General features: G+C 41.8%; 2 protein-coding genes across 2 annotated transcripts; one reads left to right on the top strand and one right to left on the bottom strand.

Annotated features, from left to right (window-relative positions):
- The first annotated feature begins 2 nt into the window (after positions 1-2).
- On the top strand, positions 3-12,071 carry STKLD1 (serine/threonine kinase like domain containing 1). Its single transcript, XM_062505897.1, has 19 exons — positions 3-17; positions 554-649; positions 1,118-1,162; positions 2,461-2,535; positions 3,169-3,273; positions 3,459-3,529; positions 4,121-4,236; positions 4,606-4,718; positions 4,810-4,970; positions 5,401-5,531; positions 6,168-6,251; positions 6,897-7,013; positions 7,562-7,696; positions 8,577-8,705; positions 9,510-9,647; positions 10,190-10,318; positions 10,592-10,729; positions 11,051-11,130; positions 11,936-12,071. Exons 1-19 carry the CDS (start codon positions 3-5, stop codon positions 11,996-11,998), a joined length of 1,941 nt encoding a protein of 646 aa, XP_062361881.1. The 3' UTR covers positions 11,999-12,071.
- REXO4 (REX4 homolog, 3'-5' exonuclease) lies at positions 11,845-16,274 on the bottom strand. The gene is made up of 8 exons (XM_062505898.1): positions 15,981-16,274; positions 15,182-15,546; positions 14,757-14,909; positions 14,383-14,576; positions 13,910-13,998; positions 13,603-13,677; positions 13,268-13,342; positions 11,845-12,665 (listed from the first exon to the last, which is right to left on the bottom strand). Exons 1-8 carry the CDS (start codon positions 16,176-16,178, stop codon positions 12,564-12,566), a joined length of 1,251 nt encoding a protein of 416 aa, XP_062361882.1. The 5' UTR covers positions 16,179-16,274; the 3' UTR covers positions 11,845-12,563.
- Between the last annotated feature and the right edge of the window lie 91 nt (positions 16,275-16,365).

The following is a 16,365-nucleotide window of genomic DNA, read 5'->3' as shown; positions in this document are numbered from 1 at the left end:
CTATGGAAAAATATGAGGTGCTGCCCTCAGACCCAAGCTCTGCCCGGCAATAAGCGGCCGGCTGCAGCGTTGTGGGGGTGTAGGTGGTGCTGGAGGGGTCTGTGTGGGATCCGTGGCCCTGAGGAGGGGTCTGGGACCAGGGCAGGGGCTGTGGGTTCCCTTGGGGATATGGCGTAAGTGGCTTTGGGCGGGTTGAGCGATGCTGGAGGGGTTTATGAGGGGTGCATGGCCCTGGGAATGGTGTGGGTAGCCCTGGGAGCAGAACCCGGCCGTAAGAGATGGGGTTGAATGATCCTGGGGGGTCCTGGACGGGGTGTGGATGCTCCTGGGGGTGTTTTCAGCAGCGGAATATCCTGAAGAGGAGGGAAGGGAAGGCCTGGGTTCCTCTCAGGAGTTGGGGTGAAGGTTGGGGTGTCCCTAGTCCTGCCATGGGGAGCTGGAGGTATTCCCTGTGTGGAAGGCTTCCGTGGAAAGGCGAATGGAAGGGGTTTTTTGCCTCAGTTGTTCTGCCCTCAGCTGAGCAGGTGCTCTGGGTGTGTCCTGTGCCCGGCAGGTGCTGGAGCAGCTCCAGCCCGGGGCACTGGGCACGATGCTGACAGCTCAGCTGAAAACAGGTGAGAGTGCCCAGAAGAAATACGCAATAAAGCAGGTGAGCAGGGGGTTGCTATGAAAACAAGAGTTTGGCATGTTTGTTATCTCCAGGGGTACTCTGATAGCAGAGAGACCCATGCTGGGCAGCTGGGTCACAGTGGGCTTGCTCATTACTGTGCTGCTTTTTGGGGAAATAGGAGAGTCAGATGAGTTTAGGAATGAATTCCATTCAGATGGAATGTTAAGGCTCAAAGTGGGGAAAGGGCAGCAGCCTAGTTAGGTCCCCTCAGTGTTCTGTCACCTCAGCTCACTGCTGCCCTGACAGTGCAGAAGCACTCTGTCACAGGTGTGCTTTCAGCTCTGTTTTACCCATCACCTGACACCAAAACTGCCCCAAGTATTAGAGATTGACTTGTCACTGAAAATTTATGTCATTTGCAGTCTAGTCACATTGATAAGAGTGTTCTGGCTCAAAGCTCCCCAGCGTTTCTGTTGCAGTCTCATCCCCATCTTTTGTTTGCTGCAGGTTGAATGTGTTGACCAACACCAAGCAAATGTGGCCTTGAAGGAGGTATTGGTGCAGTCTTTTCTTTACTGCTTCACTTCCAAAGAGCAAAGTCTTGATAGAGCCAAGTCTTTTATCTACGAGGTTTAGCTGAGTAAATAATAAATAAATTAGGTAGGACTATTTGTGATCTCTGTCCTCTGCTTGGGCTCAGGTCAGGGTTTAGTATTAATTGTTGTTATTTTTGGATATGTTAATTCAAATGGACATCTCTTCTCAGAGGATATATCTTCCTCAGAATTTTTATTTGTCTTGTGATGCCAAAGAACAAAACTGATCCTTTTGGTTTTAAGCTGGAGGAGAGCCTTGGTCTGTTTGTAGTTTATTATTAATAACTTGATGTCTAGATAACATTTCATCATATGCTTGTTTCTCAGACTTTTTAAATGTGAATTATTTTCTCCCTTTGTTGTACTCTCATTTTTTGGTGCAAACTTGTTGCAATGCCTTGAGTAAGAAGCATCAGAAATAATCTTAAAATACCAAAAATGGTTTCAATAATATATGTGGAATAGCACATGATGAATGAGTCTCCCAGGGCCCAGTATGCACAGCATCTGGAGTTGGAAAAGAAGGAGAATAAATCTCTGTGCAGATGTTTTATCCTGGTCAGAGAGATGACCTCTTTCTGTACTAAATATGGCATTACCAGTAAAACTTAAACCAATTTTTCTGTTGAAATAAATGTTGAAATACATCAATTAACTAAATGCAGTTTTGCCATCTAGGAGCGTGGCTCTTTTTATTTTTTTCTGTTGTGCCTGCACAGCCACAGACACAACTAGAGGAGAGTAACCTGAACTCTTTTTATCTTCCACATAATCAGCAAATTTGCTGAAGTGACTAGGATTTGTTAGAGCCCTGCACGGAAACCACCTTCAAGGAGATAAAAATCTCTTGTGCCATTATATTTGCTGAGTTTTGAGCTTGCATGGAGGTTACAGGAAATAGTGGCTACACTTGAAAAATCATCCTGACATATACTCTAAGAAATGTTTTCAGATCTGCATGTTAGGAATTGAAGAAGGGGGTGGTTCACACATCTTCCTGTGGATCAGTTTATATCTTTGAATCTCACAAGGCTGTTGCAGCAGTGAGTAGAGTCTGGGTGAAATATTTTCCTTCTTTCCACATTGGTGTATGCAAATATTTGACAAAGCTGGCACTTTGGAATAGTTTGATCAGAAATGTGACTTGAACAAGTGAAGAACTGGTTTTGGGTGTTATTTAAGGTCCTGTTAAAGGGAAGGACTGTGTAGCTATAGGAAGCTGTCTGTGTTTTATCTTTTTTTTTTTCTGTGCAGGCAATGGATTTGCTAAAACTCCACCATTCTAACATCTGTACCTACAAGGAATTGTTTTTGACTTGGAATAACGAGGTGAGAATGGAACAGGATTGGTTAAACTAGAATGTGTGGTTTATATTCTAGGCACATGAGCATATTCACAGGTTTAAATTTGGGGTCATTGGGGTGAGATGCTAAAAATATTATTTAAAACAAACCTGATTTTTTTTTTTTTTTTTTTGGCTCCTGAATACACACACACTAAAAAGCTGTGAATATGTATGGATTGGAGTCCATCACATGGCAGATTGCCAGATTCTGATGGGAATTAGTGTGCAGTTGATTTTCATGCCTGCATGAAAACCCTTCTATAGGGGACCATAAGAAGCTGGAAGCCCTGACTTATTTATTTGTAGATTTTCTTCAGTGCTTGGACAAAATCTTTGATTTTTATGGATGTATAATTGATTTGAATCATCCTATACAACTTCAGATAAGATGCCTGATAGTGGTGGTTTTATTTGCTAAAGCAATGAGCATGCTGTATTTTCCATGAAAGAAATTAAGTATTGTCTCTTCTGTGAGAGAATAATTATCTCAGAACCTTTTTTTTTTTTTTTTTTTTTTTTTTTTTTTTTTTTACTGTGGACATCACACCCACCAATTTGGTTTTGTCTTTCTTACCTGCAAACAATTCAGCAATTTTGGTGCAATGTTTTATTGCAGGTCTCATCTCTATTCCTCTGCCTGGTTATGCAGCAATCAGGCCAAGGAGATCTTTCAGCTCTAATCAAGGAAAAGAGGCAGAAATCAGAAAAGATAACACACATGGTAAAAAGTACAGAAGAGGCACCTATTTGAACTGAGAGACTTGTTGCTTTTATGGTATTCCTTCTTTCTGAAAATCCTCCCTAAAATCTTCAAAGCACAGGAGGGTGGTTTTGGAAACTTGCTTCTGAAGGATATTTGCAAGTTCCTCTGTTTGTGTTACACTTTTATTGTATTTCCCTCCACAGGTGGTTCAGAAGTTCCTGGGACAGATGGTGGATGCTTTGTTTTACATACACAAACAAAATATTTGGCACAGGTGAGAAGAAATCTTTGTCAGATAGTTCCTTGTTCTTTGCAGTGTTGGTTCAGCACAGTGCTCAGAGGCAGGGAATTTTATTCTTCCAAAAGGAGAAGCAGTGGGTAGAAATTCCAGACTTTAGACTAGGGCTTTTTTTACTTCCAAAGTTACCTATTTCCTGAGTTTTTCCTGGAATACTCATTTGACTGAAGTATTAGCTCTGGTGGGTTTTTTTTTTTACTATTTAAAAAATTGTCCATCTCTGTAAATGTTCACATTTTGGTGGCTGTGATGGACAAAGTTTGTGTATCTGAATAAGAGACAACCCTTGTATTCTATGCTCAGATCAATTTGTGTCCCAAGCACAAATTTTAAAGCATTTAGAGAGGAAAATATTTTGGTTGATTATCACTTGTATATTAAAAAAACCTCCAAGACCTACACCAACAAAATAAAAACAAACATTGTCCAAACCAATTTCCCCTCCCTGCAAAAAGCCCACTACAAAAACCGACCAAAACTTTCTGTGGGCTAAAGATGCTGGGAATTTGTAATTATATCTCACTAGGCTCTAATCTCACAGGCTGACAGAAAATATATGTGTTGCAGAAATCTCAAGCCATCAAACATCCTTGTGACTGGTGAAGCATCCTTCATGCTGTGTGACTTCAGTACTGAAACACTTATGAAAGATGAGCTGAAATGGAGAATAAGAGTGGAAGAAGGTAGATATTTGTTTTGCTTTTTTTTTCCCTTTCCTACTCTATTTTCAAAAGATTTAAGTTGCAGTGGATATTTTTAGTTCTCAGAGAAAAATTAGGAAAGAGGGGAAAGTTATCTTCTGTCTCCTTTCTCTGCATTAAACTGTTTGTCTTCTAAATAGGATTTTCATAGGCAGTTGTCTGCAGCATTAATTGTGTTCACAAGTAAAAAATGTATATATGTGTGTGAGTTTCTGCAATCAATACAATTGGAATCCTTTTTAGTTTTGTCCTCAGGAACATCTTAGAAAAATGTTCATTAGTTACAGTGTGTTTTGTAGTTTTTGGAAGCACAATGTCAGCAATGTCTCCATGTGATTCCTGTTTCTACAGAAAGCAAGTCTTGGATGGCTCCAGAAACATTGGGATTTTCTTTCACTGAGAAATCTGACATCTGGTCTCTGGGCTGTGTCCTCCTTGATATGCTGAGCTGTTTTATTCTGAATGTAAGGGTGATTTATTAGGGATTTAAAGGGTCTGGGCTCATCAGGATATTTGTGAGTGTGTGAGAACTGTCTGACACTGTGCTCTTCCCAGGCAGAAGAGATAAATTCCTTACTGCAGGATATCAGAGGGGACAGCAGCTGCCTTGTGGGAGTCCTGACCCTGATGCAGGATGGACAAAGCAGCTATTTGCCTTTCTTTCCAATTTTATTGATGATGCTACAGATTGAGCCCAGCATGAGACCCACAGCAAGGTGAGTTCTGACTGCCTTCCCTTGATTGATTTTTGTCCTAAACCCCTCCTACCTCCCCAAATTGGGAATGTTAACTGCTATTGTAAAGGGCTAACACTGCTTCTCCTCCTATCTCCACAAACTGGGTTATTAAAGACTTGATGTTCAATCAGAGTGGACACTGAGATGTACAGGAGTCTGTTTTTGCAGTTACATTATAAATTCATGTTATACACAATTTTATGGGCCTGAATTTGACACCTAAGCATGGCTTGTGCAATATGAGCTCTTTCTTGAGTTGTTTTGAGGTAAATGGTCTATGTCAAAAATAATCTAGTCTAGAAGTAATATTAGATTTTTTATATCACTATGAAACCATGTCTGTAGTTTTTTTTTTATTTTCTTACCAGTTCTAACTCTCTGATGCTGCTTTTGTCTCTTGACGTTCTAGGGATCTGGTCACTCTTCCATTTATTGGGAAATGCCTGACTTTTGCTGGTGACACCTCAATAAAACTGAAGAAGTCTCTGTCTCCCATAATAAGAGATTTGCTCTTTCAGGGAGGAGTTGAAAGTGTTCTAGGTAATGAGGAGAGTGAGTTTAATGGAAAGGTGACTTTCATAGGAAATAGACCTTTCCAGTCAGGATGTATTCTACATGGAAATAAATTCTTGGACACTCATTTTACCTGAAAAAAAAAAAAAAGGATAATCTTTAGAGCAAGGATCACTATGCAGCTTTTTCTCTAGATTCCTAAGATTCTCAGCCATTCCTACTGCAAAAATTAAACAGGGTCAGAGGTCATTCCTCAGAAAATTTGGGAGCTTCACTTATTTTGTTTGCATTGTAATATGTTTGCTAATTTATGCCACAAAGGGTCTGCTCCATTATTTTCCTTCTAAGTAAGGAAAGTGTTATTTTAATCTGAAAAGTCTATTGGAATAATGTATCTAAAGCTCCTATCCCTGCTCTGATTAAATATTCCAACAGGTCCCCCTCCAAAAAAATATGTAAAATGCCAAATACATTGTGAATCATAACACTTTGAAATATTGAAATGTTTAATGAGTTGGGGGAAAGTTTTTTCTCTTCAACACTCCCAAATTTCATTATTTTCATTCATTTGAATTCATTTATCTTGCATAAAGGAGAGACAATTTGAGTGCTTTGTCTAAGTGTTTGTGTGGAATGGTTGGAAGAATTTCCTTGGTTTCTCAGAATTCATGCAGGCTTCCTGGGATATTGAAGAAGTCCAGGCTAAAGGCATTCAGCATCTTGCCAGCTTTGTAAAGGATAGAAGTGGTAAGGGACAATTTGATCAATTGATTTATTTATTCTGCTCCTTCCTTTCATTTTGAGATAATGGGAAGAGGAAAACATTTCTAAAGTCCATAGATGGGAATGAAATTGTTCTCTTTCTATTTCTCCAGTAGCTGATGGGATTGTGTTTGTACTTGTTCTGTACATGCTTTTGTTAACCAGCAGAGGGGTTCTACTGGATAAGAAAAATGGGCACTGGGAAAAAAATATATTTGATATTTGAATTGGCAACAAACTGACGTTTGAGGAAAGTAATTTCCACAAATCCTGGGATGACCTGGGGGTAATTCCTGGGGCTGCAGGGCTGGCAGAGTAAAAGGAAGCTACACAAGCCTAATTCCTGGTAAAGCTGTAAGGGTGAAAGATGTGTATTTTCTCCCAGAAGCTGCACATTTTTCAAAAGAAGCATTCAGATCAATAATTCAAAGCACTTTATTAAACCAGTTATAAAATGCTCTGTCCTTTAACAGCATTTTAATGCTGGCATTGGATTATGATGTTAAGACCCAGGGTTATTCTCAGCTTTAATTGATAGGAGCCATTTCCCACACAGATTAAAACAATTCACTCTGTTTTGTTCTCTTTGATTCGAGAACCTTTTCTCAAAACATTTCTTTTCCCCCACAGCATTCCCCTTTGTGCTAACATGCACAGAAGTGATCACTCTTGCCATGGAGACTCACATAGATTCTCTGGATTTACAAGTAGAAGGCTGCACTTTATTGCTTGAAATTTTTAGTCAAGGTACAATTTTGATTTCCTCCTTCTGCTGGGTGTTGTAAAGATTACTGAAGCCATTATTTGCTCCATGAACAATTTTAGAGGATGAGATTGAAGAACTAAAAAAAGTTTAGCAGCTTTCTGAATTCTCATGGCCTTCCTTCAGGACTGGCATACAGGAATTCTGTGTGTTAGAAGTTAAATGCAGGTGCTGATCCTGTCCAACCAAGTTTGTTTTCGTGTTATGTAGAGTGTTGCTAGAGGGCATAAATAAGACTTTTATTGTTTTGCTGTTTAAATTTTAAACCATTAAGATGGTTTTGGGTCTTTTGTGTGGTCCCTGCTGTCACTTTCATGGCAATTTACCCCAAAACCACCTAATGATATGAACTTAAAAATAATAAGAGTTGAGTTTCAGAAAATGAAAGTTTGAAGTAACACTTGCTTTTTTTTTTTATGTGAAGAAATGCTGTAAATTGAATGTTTTGCTATGCTGATTGGAGGGCAAGGGGGTTCAGATTTCATTTGAAACCACGGAAATATTTGTTCTATTCCAATGTTTGTGGTGACAGCTCTGGAACAGGGGGTGATGATGGCCCTGGATGAGAGTGTGGCTAGCTGCCTGTTACACACAGTGAGAAAACATTCTGAAAATGAGGAGCTCCTTTCAATGCTCTGCACATTATTGATGATGGTCTCAGCCAGTGGTAGGTCACCTTGCTCATTCTTTGGGGAATACTAATTTATTTTTACTTTTTGAAAGAAATCCAAGATACAGCAGAGAACTTGTGACTTCACTGAGAGGTGTGGATGTCTGTGGGTAATTACTAATTTAATAGTGATAATATTGGTAAGATGGACCAGATATTGTTAACACCCCTGATAGTTTAAGATACAATGCTGAGGCTTCAGGGATTTACAGGACCACTCCAATAGATAAAATTTTGTATTTCCTCTTGGTTTGGAAACAAATACAAACTCTGCACATAGTAGTGCTTGAGACAATGTGAGCATAGAACCCGAATTCTATTTTGGACTGTGCCATGATGAATTGAAACTATTCTCCCTAACTTCTCTACTTTGTTTTCTTCTCTTCTTATAACTGCTAAATATTTATAGTATTTTTAGTTGTTTTCAGTGTCACTTCAACAGTCAAAGACTGTTTTTAGAAATTGTTACAGTAGGATTTAGCAGCAAGGGGGAAATCTTCAAAAAATTTGTTACAAAGAGTCATGTCTAAGACCAAACTATTTTTATCCAGTGTTTCCTAATTCCAAAGCTTAGTTTGAATCGTTAAAATGGAAACATGTGAAAACTTGTAATTTAAACCCTCTCAGTTCCTCTCCTGCTCTGTGAATTCCAAGTCTGGGAAGAAAAAGGATGGCCAGGCATCCATTTGAATGCATCAGCTGTGTTCAGTGCATCTTGTTAAAGAATTCAGTCTGTTTTCTTGCTTCCTTTTGTCCAGCTGATGAGCTCAAATTACCGGTCTGTTATCTCAGTTTAAACAAGGTTAGTGCTGCCTGTTTCGAGCCCAGTGAGTGTGACAAAAATGCTAGATTCTATAGAATTTCTGTGGTTTTTCAGAAATAGCTGCGGAGAACCTAAGGAAAGTTGGAATAATTCCAGACATTCTGTCAATTTTAAGACAGTTTCTTCATAATGACAAGATTTCATCCTCTTGCTGTGCCATTCTCTGGAGCTTGGCTGTGAGTGGTAAGTGGCACACACTGAGTATTGTGCCTGCCCCTGAAGGGCAGCAGGTATTGAACCTAATTGAGTTCAGACATTCCTGTCTCTGGGATTGGATTTTCTCCCAGTCTTATTCCAGGGAGCTGGAATGAGATGATCTTTAAGATTCCTTCCAACCCAAACCAATCTGATTTTGTGATTCTGGAGTTGTTTCCCCCCAGCACTGCTACAATCACTTTGTGATCCAGAGTTAAATTAGATAAAAATAAAAATGAATGCAGAGTTTTTGAGCAACCCTTTATGTGATAAGGTGTCAAATTGGCCAAGATGTGACCTGATTTTATATTTACTGATCTGCTTTTGTGACGTGTTCTTATAGAGGTGTGTGGTGCTCTGATCATCACAGAAGGCTGGAAGCACAGACTATGCCCAGTTGCACTTGGTGTGTTTTATTCCCTCTGTGCAGCAAAGTACCCCTTGGATTTATGAGACAGCTGAATCTCCATCCTCCAGCCCGGATTCTGTCAAAACTGAGGTTATTTCTGGAGGTTTCTTGCTGTGATCCCTATGCATAATTTAAATGACAAAGAACAGTAGTTCCTGCAGAAGTTCAGCTTTCTCCAATAAACAGAATTATTTATTAGTCCTGTACCACTTGGTTTGGTTCTGTACATTTTTTATTCCTTCCCTCTTCTGCCCTCCAGACTAAAACAATGTTGCATTATTCCAATGCCAACACCCATTAAGGTTTTACTGATATAATTTGACATACAATGATGTCATTACTTCATTAAATAACTCTGTGTGGTGGATTTCCTTTCTATTAAGGTAATTCAGAGGATAATGCAGACCAAGCAGTGCTGGAAAGTGCTGTCCCTGTCACCTCTGCAGTGCTTCAGAAACACCTCCAGAATGGAGTCGTTGCAGAGTCTGCCTGCTCAGCCCTGTGGGCACTGGCTCTCCAAGGTGTGTATTCCCAGTCTGCCTGTCCCCTGGGCATGGAAAAGGCTGCGATGTCTGTGTGTCAGTGGTGATCCTGCAGTCCAGGCTGCTTGGCTGGAGGAGGCTCTGCAGATGGCAGCAGAGTTGGGAACTTGCATCCTCACTTGGTCTTTCTTCCCTGCACTCGCTCTGTGACTCCCTAATGAAGCCATTTTGGATGAGCTGTAGCAATTAAATCACCAGATACTGCTAATGGGGGCTCCACTGGTGGGCAGCTAATTTGCTTGCTTGGTTTGAAACAGTATTTAATGTTAAAAAAGAAATAATCTCGTCCATTATCATTTGCACTAAAGAACCCATCCTTGTGGTACTACTGTCACAATTTACCTACTGCCTGCCCTTGTGCTATTGTTCCACTGGGAAAAGCTAAGCAAAGCACTCTTAGCAATCTCATTTCTATTCCCTATCTGCAGAATAAATTGAGTATTCAGGACTTTTTATTCCTTTGGCATGGAGGATATTGACATTTTGGGCTTTTCTGTGTGTTTTGTTTATTTTCTTTAAAGGTTGCTTAACTGACAGTGACTATGAGCCCACAGCAGCACTTTTGCTGGATGCACTCAGGATGAACCCAGAAAGAGCAGTGCTGGTGAAGAATGGCTGCCTGGCATTAGTCAGCCTTGTGAGGCTCTCAGGTAACATTCAGCAGTTCTGCTTTCATTAATTGCCAATCAGCTCCATCAATGTGAAAACAATCATTAAATCACTTCTGCCCTGCAGGACAGTGCCAGCTGCTTATCTGGTCTTCAACTTGTTCCCAAATATGCTTCAGAATAGTTTTTAGGATGACTGAAAATAATGAGCACACCTTCCTGAAAATGTGACATGTGCCAGCTGGTGAGGGGATGGGAAGCAGATCCTGCAGTCTGCAGCTCCAGTGAGCCCAGCAGTGTTTGTCTTCCTTGCAGAAACTGCAGCTCTGGCAATTCTGCTGAACCCAAAAGGTGGTGGGATAGAGCTGATCAAAGCTGAGTATCACCTTCACTTCAACGAGCCAGGGGTGGTAGAAGCTCTGTGCCTGCTGATGAATGAGATGGTTCAGTATGGTGAGATGGGTGCTGCTGGCCCTTGTTGAGTCTCCTCCTCTCTCCCAACCCCAAAATGAGTAAAACCTCAACAGCAGCTCTCAGGGACATATTGGCTGCTCTCAGGAAAAACTTTGTGTCTGAGAAAATTCCAGTTCATCCTCCTGAGAATTCACTCCACTAGTTCCAAACAAATACCACTCTGATGGTAAAACATGTTAACTTTATTTCATCTGGCCTCTTTTTTTTGTGTAGCTCTGTCCTCTCCCTGTGCTCCTTTAGCTCCTGCTCCACTGGCAGTTGTGCTATAGCCATAAATTTTCTTGTTCATTGGCACTGCAGATGAGGTTATGCTGGATATGAGATCCCAGAAAATGGAAAAGCTGCTGTCTGAAATAAAACTCCAGTTTCCATTTAGCACGGTATGGAGAAGTCTCTGTGATATATTATATTATTTCTGGTGAGGAACTTGATAATAGTGCAGACACTTAGAGAATTAGCTGCACGTGGAGTGAAGAGTGAGTTTGTAAGGATAGTTCTAATTAGTGGTTGAAAATTTTCTTCTTGTTGTCAATGCTGAAATTTTTAAAAAAATACATTCTGGTCTCTTGCAACATTACATTAGTTTACTACAGTCCTCATATTAAACCAGGCTAAAGTTTACAGGAGCAAGGCCATAAGTACATCACATCCAGTTAATTTTTTGTTTGGAAGTGGCATTGTAAACAAAGAAACAAAAAAAACCAACAACTTTCTGGAAGTTTATGGGAAGATTTAACTTGTATTAAATTTCACCAAGTAGTCATACTGAAGAAAAGGAAAAACCAGCAGTTACCAGAGCTATTTAATGTGTTACACTAGTATTTCTTTTGCAATGGCTTGCTGGCAAGAAACCAAAAATTAGGTTTGTTCATCAAGCCAATAAAACCGGTTAATTTTGCTGATTTAAGATATGTAGTTACAGAATTGTTTTCAGAGACAGCTACAAAATGTTCTCCAGGTTCTCCTGCAGGCATTGCCCACACCCCTTCAATGAACACTGCAGCCATGAGGTAGCACAGAAAAAAAATAATCATGAATGGGAGAAAGCTCCGTCTCCTGTTGTAATAACAGCAGCCACTTCAAAGAGCTATGTTAGACACATTGCTTTTTATTAATAAATGAATACAAAAATAAGTGGAGCAACAAGGTAATCTTCTGTTTGACAGTTCTCACATTTCCCTCCAGGAGATTCAGACCCTGGTGGATGCAACACTTTTGAAACTGAGGAAAGAGAAACGCTTTGTCTAAGAACAAGACTTGGCCACTGCTGGATATAAAAGCCTGGATCCTCCATTAGAAGATTCCTCTCACCAGAAAAAAGAATATTGGGCTATTAATATCTAAACAGGCATTTATTGCTGGTTTAGCAATAAACCACAGCTGTGTAACTAACAGCAATAATTAAGAATTCACCTTGTAGTAGGCCTCACTTTGTGAACCTCAACATACTTGAAATAAAGAAATCCTCAGAGTTTTGACAAAGCAATGACAATTTCTTCCTTCATCTATCATAATTTATTTTTTTAAACTTGTTATTCAGTGTCTATTCAGTTGAAGAAATTTAACTGATGAAGTTCTTCCCAACTGCAGGCATTTGTTACAAAGGTTGTTTGAGCACAGTAGCAGGCATCAGGCACAGGGACCATCCCACAGATGGCAGCAGCATTCCTGTACTTCCAGGTTATTGTAGCATTGTTTTTCGATTGATTTTATGAAGTTGCTGCTGTCAGTTCTGACCTGTCTCTAAATTTGGAATGTGACATCAAACCAGCAAATGCTGCACATGAAAGATTCTACACAGTGTTTTTAAGTTTTACAATTTTTTTTTGTTGTTGTTAGCTTTGTTCCTAATAGCAGCTTCCCAATTCTTTTTCTCCAAGGTGTAAAGTCTCATAGCTGCTTGTGCATCCTGGATCTGAAAGAGAACAGACCAGACAAGGACTTGAGATAATAAGCAGCTAAATCTTTCATCATTTTAATACATCCTTCCAATTAACATTTCATGATCTGTTTTTACATTTAGGGCTCTGTGTCTAGTGAAAGGGATAAATGCTGTATTTAGAGTCCAGGGCCCACCCTAAGGCTCTGCATTTCTGATTGTTACTTGGAAAGTCATAATGGCAAAATTCTCTTGATACAGCATCTATGAGCTCTCCTCCCAGTTTTGCTTCCCCAGTTCATTCCTCTTTTCCATCATCCTGCCCACTGAAATAAAGGATCTGCTGAGGTTCAGGTGTAACCTTTCCCACTGTTTATCCCTCCTGCCACAGTGCAGAATACTGCTTTTAGGGTAAACGGATCTTGATCATTACCTTTTCCCTGGGAGTTTTAAAATAACAAGGATACAAGGTTGACTTGTGCAAAAGCAGTTTATGAAGTGAGGAAACAGTGAGCAAGCTTAGATGACAATCTCTTGGTGTTGTCCAAGCACAGCTTGCTGAGTTTCAGTGGGATGAAGGAACAGCACTTTGGATTGAATACAGAAGCCAGAGCTGGAGGCTCTGAGGAGGTACCTACCGAGCAGTGCTCTGCTGTCTGCACCTGAATGTTGAGCAGCCTCTGACAGAGCAGCTTCAGGGATGGACTGGAACTCTAGAGACAGAAAAAAATCACAAACCATGCTGTCTCACAGGTCTTGAAATAACAGAGATGGGTGTCTATATAAAAATATGTTCCTCAAATAATAGCACATCTTAGCCTCTGCTGGTGAAATATCAGGAATAATCAATGAATTGTGAGATTTGCGTGTGCATAGGCAGGAAAGATGGAACAGGGTCAGGTAAAAGCAAACATGGGAGTGAGCCAGCAGTTCTGGAGTCTGTAAATTGAGCACCTTCCCAGCAGGCTCTTACTTTGACTCTCTCTTTGAAAGGTTTGTATCTCTGTGTGTCCCTGATCTTCTTCTGAGGATGATCAAGAAGAAGGACCTAGAAGAAATCACATTTTCAGTCTAAAATACATTATTGCATGAAACTTTACAGAGCTGAATGTGCAGCTGCCTGTTGTTTCCTCCCATCCACTGTAAGAGACACTTTAAATCCATGAAAGGACAAGACCCAGCTCATCCAAACAGGGGCTGGATTCAGGACCAGTTTCCAGGAGTTCAGGTGTGTTCCCTCAATCCAGAATGATGTATTAGAAACTTAATTTTCAATGTACCTGTAGATCATTCCGTAAGGCGTGGCCAACCAAAATCCTTCCCTTCAGGATCTCAGCCACCTCCTTCTGAACCGTTTTAAAGTCTTCACCTAAAAATGCCACACAAGGAAACACTTTCCATGAGCAAACAGGGCTCCTTTGCTGGGAAGAAACTGTATCCTTGGGAATGTAGTTATTATAAAGCACACTGAATCCTTGCTAGAACACAGAGAATTCAATACAGAGCACAGCATGAAAAGGAAATTATTTTTTATACCCTATCCAACCCATTAATTCCTTCAAGGGTGTTAGTGATCACTTTATAAAAGCACTTCTTCCCACAATTTTTCTTAGCATTAAGTTGAACTTAAATCTCAGCATTTTGTTTTCCCAAATTCGGTTTCAGACTGATCCAAGCTCAGCCAATGAGGCTTCTGTGACAAACTATTGAATTTTCCCTCTTTCAAAAACCTTTTTGGGGAAACCCCTGGTACCTGTGTTGATATTCTGAGGCCGTATGCCACTGACAGCTGTCCTGTAGTCTGTCACCTTCTCTGTGGGCTTGACATACTTGTCATAAACACACTTCCCAAACTGGTTGACGATGGACACCCGAGCCACGATGCTGTCCTCGCCCTTGGGGCCCACCCCCACCATCTCACAGTCCATGGCCACAGCTCGGGTCAGCCTGAAAGGCAAAGGGACAGCTCTGCAGGGCCCAGCTGGAGCTGACAAGGCTCACATGTTGATTTGAACAGGGCAAAGCCTGGCAGCAGAAGCAGGGAGATGGCAGCTCACCATGCAGAGGAGCTCTCAGAAGCCAGTCTCATACCTCTGATGCCATCCTTCCCCCTGGAATGTCACTCACCCCTCAAAAGCCTTTTCCTTAACCAGAACCTGCTCCACAGACTGGGACTGCCCTGTTTCAAGTCCCAGGTTCCTTCTGGCAATTTTTGCTGCTTCAGGCCCTACTGCTGCTTCAATATCTTTTGGATCAACGTCATCAAACCAGATGTCAGCCCTAGGAAGAACAGATTTAATTACATTTAACAGTCTCAAAGCAATGTGGGGGCTGTTGTACAAAAAGTATGTTTACTTTTTGAACCAAGAGATAAACCCTGTGAAAATTAACTATGACTGAAACCTCTGCAGGTTTCTTACTGTGTCTGAGGAGTAGGAGCAAAATGTGTGGTATTTCTTCCAGAATTTAGTCTGGAAAGTGCAGCTGTTTTGAGCTCTGTGCTCCTCTCAAAATAAATATTCATATCCAGGGCTGCTGCCTGAAATACTCACTCTTTGGGCTGCTGCTCCACATGTTCCTCAGTTTTCATCCTCTTATGTTTCAGCTCACCCTTCTCCTTCACAACAATGCAATTCTTCTTTTTTTCTTTGCAGCCTTTCCCATTGCTTTTGGTGCCATTTAAGTTCTTATTTGCTGTAACCCCTTTGGATTCTGGCTTGGCCAAAGGAGGATTGGTTTTAGCAGAACCACTGTCCATTTTATTTGTGGATTTGGCCTTTACCACATTCCCATTCCCATTCCCATTGACTGCTGGGACTTCTGGGCTTTTGGCTGCTTTGAGTGGTTGCTTCTTTTTGGTGTCTTTTTGACCTGTAGAGATGGGCTTGTTGGAGTTATCTGCCTTTTGTTTCAGCAGCTAAAATGACATAAAAAAGAAAAAAAAAAGATTAAGGAAAGGAGCCTGGAAAAGAGAAGGCTTTAGAGTGACCTAATTGTGTCCTTCCCGTACCTAAAAGGAGCCTTCAAGAAAAAGAGAGAGTGACATTTCACAAGAACCTGGAGTGACAGGACAAAGGAAATGACTTCAAACTGCCAGAGAGCAGTGTTAGATGGGATACTGAGAAGAAATTGTTTCCTGTGAGGGTGCTGAGGCCCTGGCACAGGCTGCCCAGAGAAGCTGTAGCTGCCCCTATTTCCCTGGAAGTGTCCAAGACCGGGCTGGCTGGGGCTTGGAGCACCCTGGGGCAGTGGAAGGTGCTCCGAGTTAACTCCACCACTGCCAGCACGGCCCCGCTGCTTCCCTGCCCCAGCTCCCCGGGGCTGTCTCCCGCATCCCCCGCTCCTCCTCACCTCCTGCAGCGCCTTCCAGTTGGAGGAGAATTCCTGGGGGTTGCGGGGGGGACCCAGAAACGCCATGCCGGGGCCTTTGGATGCGGCCACCGCTTCACCGAGGGCCTTCCTCTTCTTCTTCCTCCTCTTCTTGCTCTTCCCCCGGGCCGCGCCGCTCGGCCCCGCCGCTTGCGGCTCCGCAGGACTCTCCTTGGCCATGCGGGGGTTAGCGGTGTGGGATTGGGATTGGGATCGGGATCGGGCTCAGGGCGCAGCGAGTCCCAACCGTGCACAGGGGGACCGGCACAGCGCCGCACCGCCCCGGCGGGGAACTCCGGCCCGCGCTTGGGTTCCGGGCCCGGGAGGGAACAGTTCCAGGTTTCCGGGGCTGGGGGGTCGCGGGGCT

Source organism: Cinclus cinclus, chromosome 19 (genome assembly GCF_963662255.1).
Source record: "Cinclus cinclus chromosome 19, bCinCin1.1, whole genome shotgun sequence".
In the NCBI taxonomy this organism is placed as follows: Eukaryota; Metazoa; Chordata; class Aves; order Passeriformes; family Cinclidae; genus Cinclus; species Cinclus cinclus.
Note: the sequence above shows the minus strand (reverse complement) of the source record. Positions and strands in the feature narration are given on the sequence as shown.

Bases quoted from the DNA above. Each gene is read 5' to 3' on its own strand.
- STKLD1 (XM_062505897.1), top strand. The intron at 1,163-2,460 runs GTATTGGTGCAG...TTTTCTGTGCAG, and splicing joins CAAATGTGGCCTTGAAGGAG to GCAATGGATTTGCTAAAACT. The intron at 10,319-10,591 runs GTAACATTCAGC...TCTTCCTTGCAG, and splicing joins CAGCCTTGTGAGGCTCTCAG to AAACTGCAGCTCTGGCAATT.
- REXO4 (XM_062505898.1), bottom strand. From the start codon at position 16,178: ATGGCCAAGGAGAGTCCTGCGGAGCCGCAAGCGGCGGGGCCGAGCGGC. The intron at 13,343-13,602 runs GTAAGAGCCTGC...TTCTGTCTCTAG, and splicing joins CTTTCAAAGAGAGAGTCAAA to AGTTCCAGTCCATCCCTGAA. The intron at 12,666-13,267 runs GTAGGTACCTCC...GTTCTCTTTCAG, and splicing joins AGACAGCAGAGCACTGCTCG to ATCCAGGATGCACAAGCAGC.